This window comes from Esox lucius, chromosome 11 (assembly GCF_011004845.1).
Source record: "Esox lucius isolate fEsoLuc1 chromosome 11, fEsoLuc1.pri, whole genome shotgun sequence".
In the NCBI taxonomy this organism is placed as follows: domain Eukaryota; kingdom Metazoa; phylum Chordata; class Actinopteri; order Esociformes; family Esocidae; genus Esox; species Esox lucius.
Genome location: NC_047579.1, coordinates 19341119 through 19356302, shown reverse-complemented (window position 1 = coordinate 19356302; position 15184 = coordinate 19341119). Strand labels below are relative to the sequence as shown.

The 15184-nt window shown below is 39.6% G+C and overlaps 1 protein-coding gene and 1 long non-coding RNA gene across 2 annotated transcripts; both read right to left on the bottom strand.

Annotated features, from left to right (window-relative positions):
- Positions 1–5545: 5545 nt before the first annotated feature.
- On the bottom strand, positions 5546–11713 carry LOC109616272 (zinc-activated ligand-gated ion channel-like). The gene is made up of 8 exons (XM_034295177.1): positions 11598–11713; positions 11454–11498; positions 10954–11060; positions 8767–8936; positions 7757–7878; positions 7280–7484; positions 6830–6985; positions 5546–6176 (listed from the first exon to the last, which is right to left on the bottom strand). Exons 1-8 carry the CDS (start codon positions 11691–11693, stop codon positions 5917–5919), a joined length of 1161 nt encoding a protein of 386 aa, XP_034151068.1. The 5' UTR covers positions 11694–11713; the 3' UTR covers positions 5546–5916.
- A 22-nt stretch (positions 11714–11735) lies between these two features.
- On the bottom strand, positions 11736–15098 carry LOC117595238. The gene is made up of 3 exons (XR_004576412.1): positions 15064–15098; positions 14899–14967; positions 11736–11920 (listed from the first exon to the last, which is right to left on the bottom strand). It is a non-coding gene; the product is annotated as an uncharacterized LOC117595238 (long non-coding RNA).
- Between the last annotated feature and the right edge of the window lie 86 nt (positions 15099–15184).

The window sequence follows — 15184 nt, the reverse complement described above, 5'->3', positions numbered from 1 at the left end:
ATAGTCCATATTATGGGGCGGGTTTAGCATGTAATATTTTTTATTTGTTGAATTCCATGCTTTAGCTTGGATATTATGCTGTAGTCTTGATGTTATAGGGCCATTTAAGAGTTAGTAAGGGGCGTTGTGGGCAATGCCGATTGTTTTTCATTATGTTTTGAGCCTATAGTCTACAGCTCAAACCTCATTGTTACATAACTCTTTATTATGTTGCATTTACTTGAATATTTCTTCTTTTTTTTAGCCTGCATTTTGACTCAAGTTGATCTTAGCTCAGAACTTAACCACTGGCACTAGAAACCACTGGCACAAAGTAATAACTTATGCATGACATAAGTATTTGATACATCAGAAAAGCAGAACTTAATATTTGGTACAGAAACCTTTGTTTGCATTTACAGAGATCATACGTTTCCTGTAGTTCTTGATCAGGTTTGCACACACTGCAGCAGGGATTTTGGCCCACTCCTCCATACAGACCTTCTCCAGATCCTTCAGGTTTTAGGGCTGTCGCTGGGTAATACAGACTTTCAGCTCCCTCCAAAGATTTTCTGTTGGGTTCACTCCAGGACCTTGAGAGGCTTCTTACAGAGCCACGACCCATCTTCAATGCTCTTACTGAATGAAGGAGGTTGTTGGCTTCTTAAAGAAAAACTAACAGGTCTGTGAGAGACGGAATTCTTACTGGTTGGTAGGTGATCAAATACTTATGTCATGCAATAAAATGCAAATTCATTATTTAAAAATCATACTATGTGATTTTCTGGATTTTATTTTTAGATTCCGTCTCTCACAGTTGAAGTGTACCTATGATAAAAATACAGATCTCTACATGCTTTGTAAGTAGGAAAACCTGCAAAATCGGCAGTGTATCAAATACTTGTTCTCCCCACTGTATGCCCATTTTGAATTTGATGCCAGAAACATGTTTAAAAAAAGTTCGGGTAGGGGCATTATTACTGTGTTGCATCTGCTCTACTTCTAACAACACTCTGTAAGCGTTTATGAACTGAGGAGACCAGTTGCTGTCGTTTTGAAAGTTAAATGTTTTCACATTCTTGCTTGATATAGGATTTCAGCTGCTCAACAGTTCGGGGTCTCCTTTGTCGTATTTTTCTTTTCATAATGAGCAAAATGTTTTCAATAGGTGACAAGTCTGGACTGCAGGCAGGCCAGTTTAGTACTTTGACACTTATTACAACAGCATGGCTCTGTAGTACGTGCAGAATGCGGTTTGGCATTGTCTTGCTGATATCATTATGGCCTACCCTGAAAAACATGTAGTCTGGATGGCAACATATGTTGCTCCAAAACCATATTGTTCATCATTAATGGTGCCTTCACAGATGTGCAAGTCACCCATGCCATGTGCCCTAATACACCCTCATACCATCACAGATGCTGGCTTTTGAACTGCCTGCTGGTAACAAGATGATGGTCCCTTTCTTCTTTAGCCCGGAGGATGGGGCGTCCATGATTCCCAAAAATAATTGCACATTTTAATTTGCCAGGCCACAGGACAGTTTTCCACTTTGCCTCAGTCTATCTTAAATGAGCTTGGGCCCTGAGAAGAGTTTTAACTTGCATTTTTGGATGCAGTGGTGTATTGTGTTCACAAACAATGGTTTTCACAAGTGCTCCTGAGCCCATGCAGTGATGTCCACAACAGAATTGTGTGTGTTTTTAATGCAGTGTCGCTTGAGGGCCTGGAGATCACAGCCATCCAATATTGGTTTTCGGCCTTGTCTCTTGCATACAGAGATTTCTCCAGATTCCTGAATCTTAATGATATTATGTACCTTAGATGATGAGATCCCCAAACTCTTTGTAATTTTACTTTGAGAAGCATTATTCTTAGATGGTTATACTATTTGCCTGCGTAGTCTTTCACAGAGTGGTGGACCCCTCCCGATCTTTACTTCTGAAAGACTCATCCTCTCTTGGATGCTCTTTTTATACCCAATAATGTTACTGACCTGTTGCCAATTAACCTACCTAGTTGTGAGATGTTCCACCAGGTTCTTTTGTTGCCCTTGGCCCAGCTTTTTTTAAACATGTTGCTGGCATCAAATTCAAAGTGGGCATACATTTGATATGTTGTCTTTGTACTATTTTATATTGAATATAGGCTTTGAATGATTTATATTGAATATAGGCTTTGAATGATAACCTCCCAGGGCAGGAGGTTAAGGATGTTGAGAAACATGATAAAGCTAAGAATCAGTGTAAACTTGAAGGGGGATTCGCTTTCCATTGTCCAGCGACTGGGCGTAGCTCACCACATCAGCCAAGATTATCTGAATGCTGTGCAGGACCAAGGACAGAAAAGGGTTTTCAGACCGCATTTTCAGCGACACCTGTAAAGATAAGTAGGCACCAATTTTTGTTTGTTTTTGAGTTCTTGCATCTCAATGTATAGCATTGTTTTGATTTTGAAAGATGACAAAATGTAATTAACATTACAATCTTCGCTAGATGATTTTACAACACATCTCTGAGACCACATCATTTATCATTAGTTCTGCTACTCTGGCTACTGTATGTTTCACAACAATGCACTGAACGTATGGAAAGTATATAGTGTATATCTGGCAGAGTCTACCCAAATATCCTGGTTGGTGTATTCATCCTCCTGAATTCTATGCACTATCAAATAAAAATGGAATTAGTAAATCAATTATAGAAAAGCAACCAGATAGTGACACACTGTTTATTAGGATTTGTTTAAAGACATTATACAGACACTTTACCAGCTGTTGAAATGTGTTTTCAAGTGCTGTAGTTGCTTTACAATAAGCACTCTAAGCATTGTTCCCAAAAATAGTGAAAGAGGTGTCCAACATAAAACCAGAATGATATCACTAGGAGCAATCACTAACCAATAGATGGTTGCATTCCACTGCTTCAGTAAGCCAGTCCCAGTTGTGTGCACTAGACTTGATAACGTCTCCAAAGACCAGGAATACTCCACATTCTGGAAAGGTAGATGTTTCATACTACTGAACAACATTACACCATATTTTAACTAAATGTATTTGTTCATGTCAACAGGCAATGCATTGGCAACACTTGCTGGAATTCTGCGTCTTTCTGAAATGCTGCACCACCGTTTTACCCAGTTTAACTCCCAAACCCATATCCTATTTCTGGTTAAGGCCCCACTTCATCTCAGCATCTCATCTCGGTACTACAAGAAGCATGGGCAGGTTTTGATCTCTTGGGCCGGCTGAGATTGTTTGTTTTGGCAGTGGGCGTGCTTTTTATGAAACAATTAATTTAATGTCAGAGACATTCATGTTTTTCATGGATCACAACATAACTGCTACTGCTAGCTAAAGGAATTAACTATGAACAATTCACCTGATGAGTGCATTGTACTGTATAAGGATCAATTGCACAGCTTGGAGATTTATAAATATAAAATTCTTTTTTCAACTCATTTACTCCTATCCCCTTTGTATAAGAGTTGTCAGAGCAGACAGAATAAGAGTTGAAATCAAGTCAGAAACAAATTGGTAGTTATACAGGTTCACCTCACTTCATGATGACACTGTGCTCTATAGTCCCATTGCTGTACACCAGCAAATCCTGGTTGCCAGGTTTCATTGTTGTTTCCGCTCTAAGTATGACAGTTAGGAGACAGACAGCTTAGGTTTAATCTAATAAAACCGGCACATCTTAGTTGCCCATTGAAAACCTTAGTATTATTATATTGTGTCTTGTTGGTGTCTGTATGACAACAAAAGTGTAGTCATAAATCATTGGCAGTCATGTTGGAGTGTAAACTGCACACAGTCTGGTTATGAAAAACAACAGGTTCCATTTTTCACATGCAGCACAGTCAAAGCAGTGAATAAATGTATGAAGAGGCATTTTAATTACTTTTGATAACTGCTTGTAATGAATGTTTATTTTAGTTTAATATCTACTGATACAAACAACTAGGTTTAAATCATTCTAGAGCCATTCGTGCCTGTTGTAAAAATAGTAAAATGGAGAGCAATATCTTACCTGTTAGCAATACAACAGAGAGGCATTTCATCATACTGTGGTAGGTGAGTCTCATCTCTGCACGGCCTCCTGTTGCAAAGCACAAAATCTCAATAGAAATGATTATGTGCTTTATTCAAAACTGACATTGACCATCTTATTGATCAATGCTTGCATTCTCCTATGCAGTGTAGCCAAATAAACACCTGAGTTGACCTTATAAAAGAGGGTCGGGAACATCATGTCCTAGCTGTCTTCCACAATAACACACATACACACGGAAACTGCACGTAGGTGAATACAGTCTTTGATTTCATGTTATGGGGTGGACCAGAATCCCAAAATATTGAGTTTGTAAATTAACCTCCTAGGACTCATTTCATCATCCTGTGTAAATAACCGTAACATACTTTTAATGAATACCTGCATATGGTCAGATTTACCTGCATCTGCAATCTGTTCTGTTTCAGCCGTGGAACATACGTATGCTACTGGTCCAGAGTTGAAATTGAAGTAATTCTAGTCCAGTGGAATAAAGGTAAGCACAAGACGGTTCAAAAAATAGTTTAGGTCACCAAAAACTGACAAATAATATACATTCCAGAGTTATAAAGAAGGCCTTTTTCAGGGAACAATAATTACTTACAAACCTGTATAAAAGCAGTGTTAGAACTGGCTGTGTTACTACACCCTCTTAAGCATTTTGGACAGTATTTTACTTCAGGAAGTAGTATATTATCATGGCCACCGTGCTGCAGCTCAGTTTCAGGGTCTTGGCAGTCTTCTTATAGCCTAGGCCATCTTCGTGTAGAGCAACAATTCTTTTTTTCAGATCCACAGAGAGTGCCATGTTGAACTTCTAGTGACATGTATGAGGGAGTGTGAGAGCGATGACACCAAATTTAACACACCTGCTCCACATTCACACCTGAGACCTTGTAATCTAATGAGTCACCAGGGAGGGAAAATGGCTAATTGGGTCCAATTTGGACATTTTAATTTAGGGGTGTACTCACTTTAGTTGACAGCGGTTTAGACATTAATAGCTGTGTGTTGAGTTATTTTGAGGGGACAGAAAATGTACACTGTTATACAAGCTGTACACTCACTACTTTACATTGTAACAAAGTGTCATTTCTTCAGTGTTGTCACATGAAAAGATATACTCAAATATTTACAAAAATGGGGTGTACTCACTTTTGTGAGATACTGTATACTACTCTATATGAATGAATTAAAATAGAATTGTCCTCAAGACTGCTATGAACATTGTAGCAATGAAAAGAGGCTGATAAGAGGGTACCAGGTCTCAGCCATAGTCTGAAACAGGATCATCCATCTTTATTTTATGTGCTGCTTTCTCCAAATATCGTGTGAGGTACCACATGTACAACACAGGTGGAGAAGGTCAACAGACTTTTTGACATCTTACCCTGATGCTTAGTTGGAAGGTTTTTTGGTCACGTCATATACACAAATTGTCAGATATTATTGCAGTTGTTGTCATAGGTAGATCTGTGCTGTTCATTGTCAACAACTCACAAATAAAGTCAGAGAAGAAAAAGCAACAAGGAATTACGAAAGTCAGATTGAAGCTTTTACTATCTTTATAGGAGAAAACATTTCTTTCCAAGCTACTGTGTAATTTTACAGCCCCCTTTCCATGTATACATTAGAGTTCTAATCGGTAAATGTTTAATTCCAAATTTCCTGATACAAATAATGTTAGATCTGGAAAATCACACATTTATTCAATCAATCAAATGTATTTTATAAAGCCCTATTTACATCCTGTAGTAAGTGCTTTTACAGACACCCAGCCTGAAACCACTAATCCTAACCCAATGAGTTAATGCATTTATTTCACCCGGAAACTCAACAAACGCAATGAGAGAAGAATATTAACTTTAACAACAAATGTATGATTTAGTTCCAGAATCCCAAAGGGTCGATTTTGCATGGTGAACCAAAGTAGTAATATGCCATGACAGCTGTGTAGACAATGAGGATGATGAGATAGATGCAAAGACAGATCATGTCCACTTTGTTGGCAAAGCAATGGTTTCTTGCAGCTTTGTCATCTTCTGCACTAATGTTTTTGAGAAGCTTCAAAAGCTTTTGTAGGGGTTTATTCTTCCTTTTCTTTGAGTCTTTCATTTCTATTACAGAAATGTTAGTCTCAGGTTCTACAAAATGTAAATGAGAGAAAACAAAGGGTGTTAGGAAAGCTACTTTGAAGAGAGTTTACCAAGTTACAAATTATAGAAAGTGGCGAATTGTCTGATTTAACTAAAGCTAAAGGGTCAAAAGGTTGTGCATTAATTCAACAAACAATGCTTGTTTTGTTTACTTGGGGCACCAGTATAATGGGTTGCAGAAATGCAATTATGACATCATAGACAGGTTACAGTAAGGTTTGAGGCCATATGACAACATTGTTTAAAGATATTTATCTGGGCAATAAGTGTGTATTTTCTCATAAAAAGCACTATATAAAATTAGAGTACAAATGAACATTAATGCAATTAAAATGCATTGGTTCTGTGGTCTGGACCAGTGCCTGCGACACATGCACTTCAATACAGTGCACTTGCACTTTCTCAGTTAACCTAAGTCTTCTGCACTGGGCTGTGTATTTAAGCAATAAGGACGCAAGCCAGTGTGGTTTATGTTCAACATACCAATGCTAAGAGCTGTTTTTAGAACTGAATACCAAAAAAACACACCAGAATGATATACAAAACCATGTTACCAACATAATTAGAGAGTTAAATCGTTTATAAAACGACACATGAACAGTTTATAATTCTCTGTGGGTAACTCACAAAAAAAAGTATACCTTCATCCCCATTTTCTCCATTGTCTTTAAGATTGGTATGTTTGGACTTGGAGAGGCTGCCGGGAAGGAGAGTGCCACACTTGGCCAGACGTGTCACCACCATCGACTGCAATGTGCTCAACACCAGGATGATTAAACAGAACGCAAAGTGGCATTCTATAGAGTACAATGAGAGAGAGACAAAGAAACAGAGGTGTGTTACTGGAAAGGAACATGAACCTGCCACTGCTCCATACCTGGTTATCTTCTTCCAATCACACGTTGCCATCCACCTTGACAATGGACCAAGTAATTGACCTTTAGCATTGAAAAAGGTCTCACTCGATAGATGTATTGGCAACATTTCAAGCGAGTGTTGGTGTGAGCTTAAGGCAACTTCCATTCCATTACTGTACAGCTGTTGAAACGACATGCTGTTTCATTCTCTTGTGTTACACGCTAGACACTCACCAATAATGGGGCTGCATTGGCCTCCTCCCGGCAGAAAGTTGCTCAGCAAGTTGAGGAACATGACAAAGCTCAGCATCAGTTTAACTTTGAAGCCGATGCGATTGCCCAGCGGAAGGGCGTAGCTGACCACATCAGCCAAGGTTATCAGTATACTGGGCAAGACCAGGGACAGGAACTGGTTTTCAGAGCGCATTTTCAGCGACACCTGTTAAATCGGACAAGTAGGCCAGTCAGAACAAAACATGCAGTACCTAGAAAGGGGTCTAGAAAAGTAGAGAGACTGGGATGTGTATCTCAACACAACTTGTGAAAACACGGAAATGTTGATGAAAGCACAATGCCTCTTTTGAGTGTAAATGTTTTTAATGCTTCACCTTTAAAATAAAGGAATAGGGCAGAAGGTATCTACGTATCTATCCGTATAAATGCAAAACATGTCAAAACTATTTTATAAAATCACCAAGAGCAATCACTAACCAATAGATAGTTGCGATCATTCCTTTCTCCTTGAGCATTAAGTTCCACTGCTTCAGTAAGCCAGTCCCCACTGTCTGCCGTAGTTATGTTCACATTTCCAAACTTCAGCTGCATGCCACATCCTGGAATGGTACATATATACAATCCCGTTTCCAAAAAAGTTGGGACGCTGCGTAAAATGAAAATAAAAACAGAATCCAATAATGTGCAAATCATTTAAACCTTGTATTCAACAGAAAATAGTACGAAGACAACATATCAAATGTTGAAACTGAGACATCTTTTGTTTTTTGAAAAGTATATAACCACTTTAATTTGCTTCCAGCAACTCATTTCAAAAAAGTTGGGACAGACTCAACAAAAAACTGGAAAAGTTGTGTAATGCTAAAATACTAAAGCTGGTGGAATATCACATAACTAATTAGGTCAATTGGCAACTGGTCAGTGGCATGATTGGGTATTAAAATATAATTCCAGAGAGGATGGGTCAGTCAGAAGTAGGGGAGGCAAATAGTCCAACAATTTATGAATAATGTTTGGGGATCTCATCATCTACGGTACATAATATAATTAAAAGATTCAAAGAATCCAGAGAAATCTCTGTATGCAAGGAACAAGGCCAAAAACCAATACTGAATGGCTGTGATCTTCGGGCCTAAGGCTTAAAAAAAAACACTCGGTTTCAACATTTGATATTTGGTCTTTGTACAATTTTCAATTAAATATAGGGATAAATTATTTGCACTTCATTGCATTCTGTTTTTATTAGCATTTTAGCATCCCAACTTTTCTGGAAACGGGGTTGGATTTACATCCCACTACCAAGGACCGAATTAGCCATTAGTTATGCAGAATTCAAAATGATGCATGAGAAAAAATACCTTTATGTTGCTAGAAGTCTGAAGGAGATGTCATGAAGGGAAGGCAGTTGTTTTCAGTAAACAACTGCCAAAGATCTTTGGTAAGCAAAGTTTCATTTAGCAGAATGTGAATTGCAATTATGCACCCACCATTAAGTGCCCACGCATTGATAGCGATGGCACAGTCATCTGATGTAAAAGGGTACTTGTACAAGTTGACCTGACACTGCACCAGAGTGTTCATGATGACACTGTGCTCTATTGTCCCGTTGCTGTGCACCAGCAAATCCTGGTTACCGTGCGTTGTATTTGTTTGCACCCTGGAATTAGGAGAGGTGAAGAACAAACAAAGAGAATTCTTCTGTCAGCCCCAAATAGTTTAGTACAGAGCATACAGTGGGGAGAACAAGCATTTGATACACTGCCGATTTTGCAGGTTTTCCCACTTACAAAACATGTAGAAGTCTGTCATTTTTATCATAGGTACTCTTCAACTGACAGTGATGGAATCTAAAACAAAAATCCAGAAAATCACATTGTATGATTTTTAAGTAATTAATTTGCATTTTATTGCATGACATAAGTACTTGATACATCAGAAAAGCAGAACTTAATATTTGGTACAGAAACCTTTGTTTACAATTACAGAGATCATACGTTTCCTGTAGTTCTTGACCAGGTTTGCACACACTGCAGCAGGGATTTTGGCCCACTCCTCCATACAGACCTTCTCCAGATCCTTCAGTTTCTGGGCTGTTGCTGGGCAATACTGACTTTCTGCTCCCTCCAAAGATTTTCTATTGGGTTCAGGTCTGGAGACTGGCTAGGCCACTCCAGGACCTTTAGATGCTTCTTACGGAGCCACTCCTTAGTTGCCCTGGATGTGTGTTTCGGGTCGTTGTCATGCTGGAAGACCCAGTCACAACCCATCTTCAATGCTCTTACTGAGGGAGGTTGTTAGCCAAGATCTCTTGATACATGGCCCCGTCCATCCTCCCCTCAATACGGTGCAGTCGTCCTGTCCCCTTTGCAGAAAAGCATCCCCAAAGAATGATGTTTCCACCTCCATGCTTCACGGCTGGGATGGTGTTCTTGGGGTTGTACTCATCCTTCTTCTTCCTCCAAACACGACGAATGGAGTTTAGACCAAAAAGCTCTATTTTTGTCTCATCAGACCACATGACCTTCTCCCATTCCTCCTCTGGAACATCAGATGGTCATTGGCAAACTTCAGATGGGCCTGGACATGCGCTGGCTTGAGCAGGGGGACCTTGCGTGCGCTGCAGGATTTTAATCCATGACAGCGTAGCGTGTTACTAATGGTTTTCTTTGAGACTGTGGTCCCAGCTCTCTTCAGGTCATTGACCAGGTCCTGCTGTGTAGTTCTGGGCTGATCCCTCACCTTCCTCTTGATCATTGATGCCCCACGAGCTGAGATCTTGCATGGAGCCCCAGACCGAGGGAGATTGACCGTCATCTTGAACTTCTTCCATTATCTAATAATTGCGCCAACAGTTGTTGCCTTCTAACCAAGCTGCTTGACTATTGTCTTGTAGCCCATCCCAGCCTTGTGCAGGTCTACAATTTTATCCCTGATGTCCTTACACAGCTCTCTGGTCTTGGCCATTGTGAAGAGGTTATACAGGTAATGAGTTCAAACAGGTGCAGTTAATACAGGTAATGAGTGGAGAACAGGAGGGCTTCTTAAAAAAAAAACTAACAGGTCTGTGAGAGACGGAATTCTTACTGGTTGGTAGGTGATCAAATAATTATGTCATGCAATGATTCCGTCTCTCACAGTTGAAGTGTACCTGTGATAAAAATTATAGACCTCTACATGCTTTGTAAGTAGGAAAACCTGCAAAATTGGCAGTTTCTCAAATACTTGTTCTCCCCACTGTATAAGTAGTACTGTAGTACAGTACACAGCTCTGGAAAAAATGAAGAGACCACTGCACCTTTTTCTTTCCTTTCCAAAAAAGTCGAAAGGGAATGTTTTGAGTGAGGAACAGAAGGATTAAAATTAAGAGACCACTGCAAATTAAATGCTTCTGTTCCTCACTCAAAACTTTCCTTTTCAACTTTTTTGGAAAGGAAAGAAAAAGGTGCAGTGGTCAATCAATCAAATGTATTTATGAAGCCCTTTTTACAAGAGCCGTTGACACAAAGTGCTTTTACAGAAACAGCCGGCCTTAAACCCCAAGGAGAAAACAACAGTAGTGTCTCTTAATGTTTTCCGGAGCAAACAGTTAAGTTATCTCACTGACTTCCTCTAACTGTAAAATGAAAATGCATTAAACATTATATAGAATATTGTAATGTCTTGTTTGGACTCACCCATTAGCAACATGGAGATCTGGAGTCCAGATTTTCCTGACAGGCAGAACCACTGTATCATACTGATAGACTGATGTGTCCCATGATAAGTCTGGGTCTTCCCAAGACTGTATGTAAAACATGGTATTGTTACAAAATATCACTTTTACTTGAAGCCTAACAGTTGCTTATGTTTGTATAGCTTTTTATTCATAGTAAAATAAAACTTTAAATTAAATTGCAGAGAATGAATTCTTTTTACAGCAATAATTGTTACCCATTCATACAAACATGCTATGTTGAAGATTTCCAGAAATGCTGCAAAATCCTCCTGGCTCTGACCCACAAGCAAGCAACTCTAAAGCTAGTGTGGCAATCTGGATTTTCGGGTATATTATACACTCAGCTTTGGCTTAAAACCTGCGGAAAGTGGGTCTCTCCAAGTGTTTTATTGCATTGTTTTTCTTCTTCAGGTAATGGAGTTTAGAGTTCTGATATTACAACTCTCTGAGTGTACTTACCATCATGACTTGTAGACAGCTTTTAAAGAGGAGTTTTTTAGTGTCCTATTTAGAAGAACATAATAAGCAAATTACATAACACAAATGTCAATTGGTTATCACACTGTACAAAAAAAAGGAACCAAGATAGAGAAAGGCACTTACGACAGACAGTGTTTTGTACACTATTAGAGGCACGTGGATAATTGAGGTACACTGTGGAGACTGTGGCTGACTCAAGGCTTCTTTTTCTATCAGCATGTTGGCCAGACATCGACGGGTCGTACAGGATGATGTGGTTACACGGGATGAAGTGTCTTCACTTAATGAGGAGGATGTGTTGGATGACGGGTCAACACTGGATGAAGTTGTAGTTGCATTGGTTTGGAATGAATTCGATGTAGCAGTGGATGCGTTGGATAGTTGGTTGGCTGGAGTCACTGGACTAGCGGATGTGGCTGCATTGGACGGAGGCTTGGCGGCAGATACTGTGGAACCAGAAACCGGTATTTCATTTAAGAAAAACTACACCAAAGATGCTTTTTATGAAAGAACAACAGAACAGGAAAGAGGTTTAAATAAGTGTTATAAATGAAGCAAACTCCAAATTCAGAATAAAATGTGTGCTTTGTTTTTTAACCAATAAGAAAATAAAACCAGGAAAGGCATGGTGTTTTCCTGCAGAGCAGCAAGGGCAACGTCCTCTCCTCTACCCAGTGGTCAAACCCGACATCTCTAACCAAGTTCTTGCACTCTGTCACCTTTGCATTTACCCCAGTGGCGGAACCTGCTTCCAATGAAGCCGACTCCTTGCGCCGTTGTTGTACTATAGCAACTCCTTGTGGAGGGTTTGGTGCCTGTGAGCTGCATTGTGCTTGTTGACCGGGGAATTTGTCCACCTCAGCGCACGTGTACTGGAATTAACTTTCTGGTTAAGCGGGCAGTGTGTTAAAAAGCAGAACGGCTTGGCGAGCTGTGCCTCGGAGGTAACAATTCTTTGACTGTCCTTGGGAGTTGTTGTGACGAGGCATGGCCGTAATCCAAATTTACACATGAAAAAGGGCTGTGTTGAGTCTCCAGAAGGAAATATAAAAATGAATGTTTGAATGGCTTCACAGAAGCAGACACTTAGGCCCCCAGCCATTAGGGGGTGCCTGATCCCCTATTATTACTATTATCATTGTTAGTGGGCTTTTTTTGTCTAAATGTAGTTATTTAAAATAAGGATTTGATATGTGGTTGTGGGTCAGTAGTTTTTTTGGATGTGTTGTTCACTGGCAGTAACTGAGGTAACCATGGCAGCTGACAACAACATCCTCTTCATTCACTTTAACACACTCAGACCTTGATGAAATGAGGCTTTCCCGCCCGTTGGTCTGCTTTTTGACAACATTAAGGGACACAATTATTTACAGACATTTACTGGCAAAATTGTTAGAATGTGACCATGTGCAGCTGTGACTTCAAAGTAGCCCCTTAGCTCCCCAATGGCCCTGTCAGTCTATTTCCACACCATGTGTTTGACGGGCTTGTCAGTTTTTGTTTCCGTTTACACACAGGAATTAAGTGCAACATCACATGGTCTGAGTGACCCAGAGGAGTATGGGTAGTATTCCCCTTTAATAGTGCTGCAAACAGCAGCCATGATGGTCAATATAGAATCTGAGTCCTCGACCGGTAGCTGTTGCTCTGCGGTCACACACGTGCTTGTCGTTATTCCATACCTGTAGATCAGGATTCAGACAGAATACTGATCTCAAGGCACCAACCTTGGATGACTAAAAAGCTAGAGTCAGGGAGGTCTTCGGTACTTCATTGAACAATGACATAATTTCAGGGCAGACCCAACTGGTAATTTGTCCCTAATAATCAGTATCTCTTTCTTAGTGATAAGATTCACATGTTGAAGCATACGGATTGGGAAAAGAAATACCTGTAGACAGATTTTTCAAAGGTTTTATGGACAGATGAAATGAGAGTGACTCTTGATGGACCAGATGAATGGGCCCGTGGCTGGATCACTAATGGACACAGAGCACCACTTAGAATCAGGCGCCAGCAAGGTGGAGGAGGGGTACTGGTATGGGCTGCTATCATTAAGGATGAGGGAGTTGGGTTCTTTTCGGGTTGAAGATGGACTGAAACTCAACTCCCAAACCTACTGCCAGTTTCTGGAAGATACTTTCTTCAAGCAACCGTACAGGAAGAAGTCCTTAGCATTCAAGAAGGCCATGATCTTCATGCAGGACAATGCTCCATCACATGCATCCAAGTACTCCACTGTTGGTTAGCAAGCAAGGGCCTCAAAGATGCCTGAATAATGACCTGGCCCGCTTCCTCTCCTGAATTAAATCCTATTGAGAACTTGTTGACCCTTTTTACAGTCAGGGAAGTCAATACACTTCTTTGAACAGGATTTGGGAGACTGTGGTTGCTGCTTCAGCAAAAGTTGATTGTGAACAGATCAGGAAACTGACAGACTCCATGGATGGAAGGCTCAGGGCAGTTATTGAAAGAAGGGTGGCTATATTGGTCACAAAATATTTTGAAAGGCCAAACATTTTATTTTATTGTCATTTTGTGTTACTTATTTTCTACCCTTACTGTAAAAATGTAAAAAGTTAGTTGGGAGACATTATTTTTGTTAGTAGTTGCCTAATAATTCTGCACACTCACTTTTGCCATTTTGAATTGACTGAGAGCATTGTGTTTGTTCAAAAATAAAATGTATCCTGAGGAATACGATTTGCATAATCATTGGCAACACAATCTAAATACAATCAAAATCTACATTGACAAACCATGTATCATGTTAATTTATAGAAATGTTTTTTCTTTAATGAGGTAACCTGGGTAATTCTAGCAATAGCCCTAGCAATGGATTATAGAGCTTTATAGAGATTCTTTGGTATGGGAGGTAATTTGGCTCCTTAAAGGCTATTGCAAAAGTGGTACAGTATACAGTATAATGGTATCTATAACTAAACCTGATAATCTTGCACTAGTCCATTACCACATCTATGGGAATTTTAAACACAGGTTTGCACTGTACGGGAATTAAAGGATTTCATTATTTTAGTTCATTGCATGCTAGGTACAATTGAAATTTTACATACTGCCACCCAACCACTCTAATTTTGGTTTGGGTTCAGTTGCTTTGTCAGTTTGGGTACTATCAACATTTTGGTTCTGGAATGAATACATTTAAAAAATAATATAATGATTTTAATAATTATATAAATACATATGTTCCAATTCTTGACAAGCAGCACAACCAAGCAATGTGACAAAAACTGGACAGAGCAAAACAACTTCGGAATATCTCATATTATGAAAACTGTGTGTGATAATTGATTCTCACTAGTATTTGCAAATAGATAATGAGATGTTCTTTTTTTCCTAGTTACTGTTGTTTTTGCAATTGTTTCCTGTTTCAAGTACAATAAAATGGAGCCTAATTTCTTACCTGTCACCAAGAATATAGAAAAGAGACACGTCATTATGCTGTGGTCCATAAGTCTCATCCCTGCATGTCCTGTTACAAAGCAATCAGTTGGGCATTAGTGCACGGTCTCAGTCAAAATTATTGAATTCTTCCCCCGCAATGAATATAGAAGAACTGAAAACCTACCTCGAGCTACTTAGTGATCACCAGTGTTCACGTCCTCTCTGACCAATTACACACCTGGGAGTACCCTTATAAAGGCAGCTCTAGGACACGTTGTCACAGCAGTCCGAGCCCACACACACAC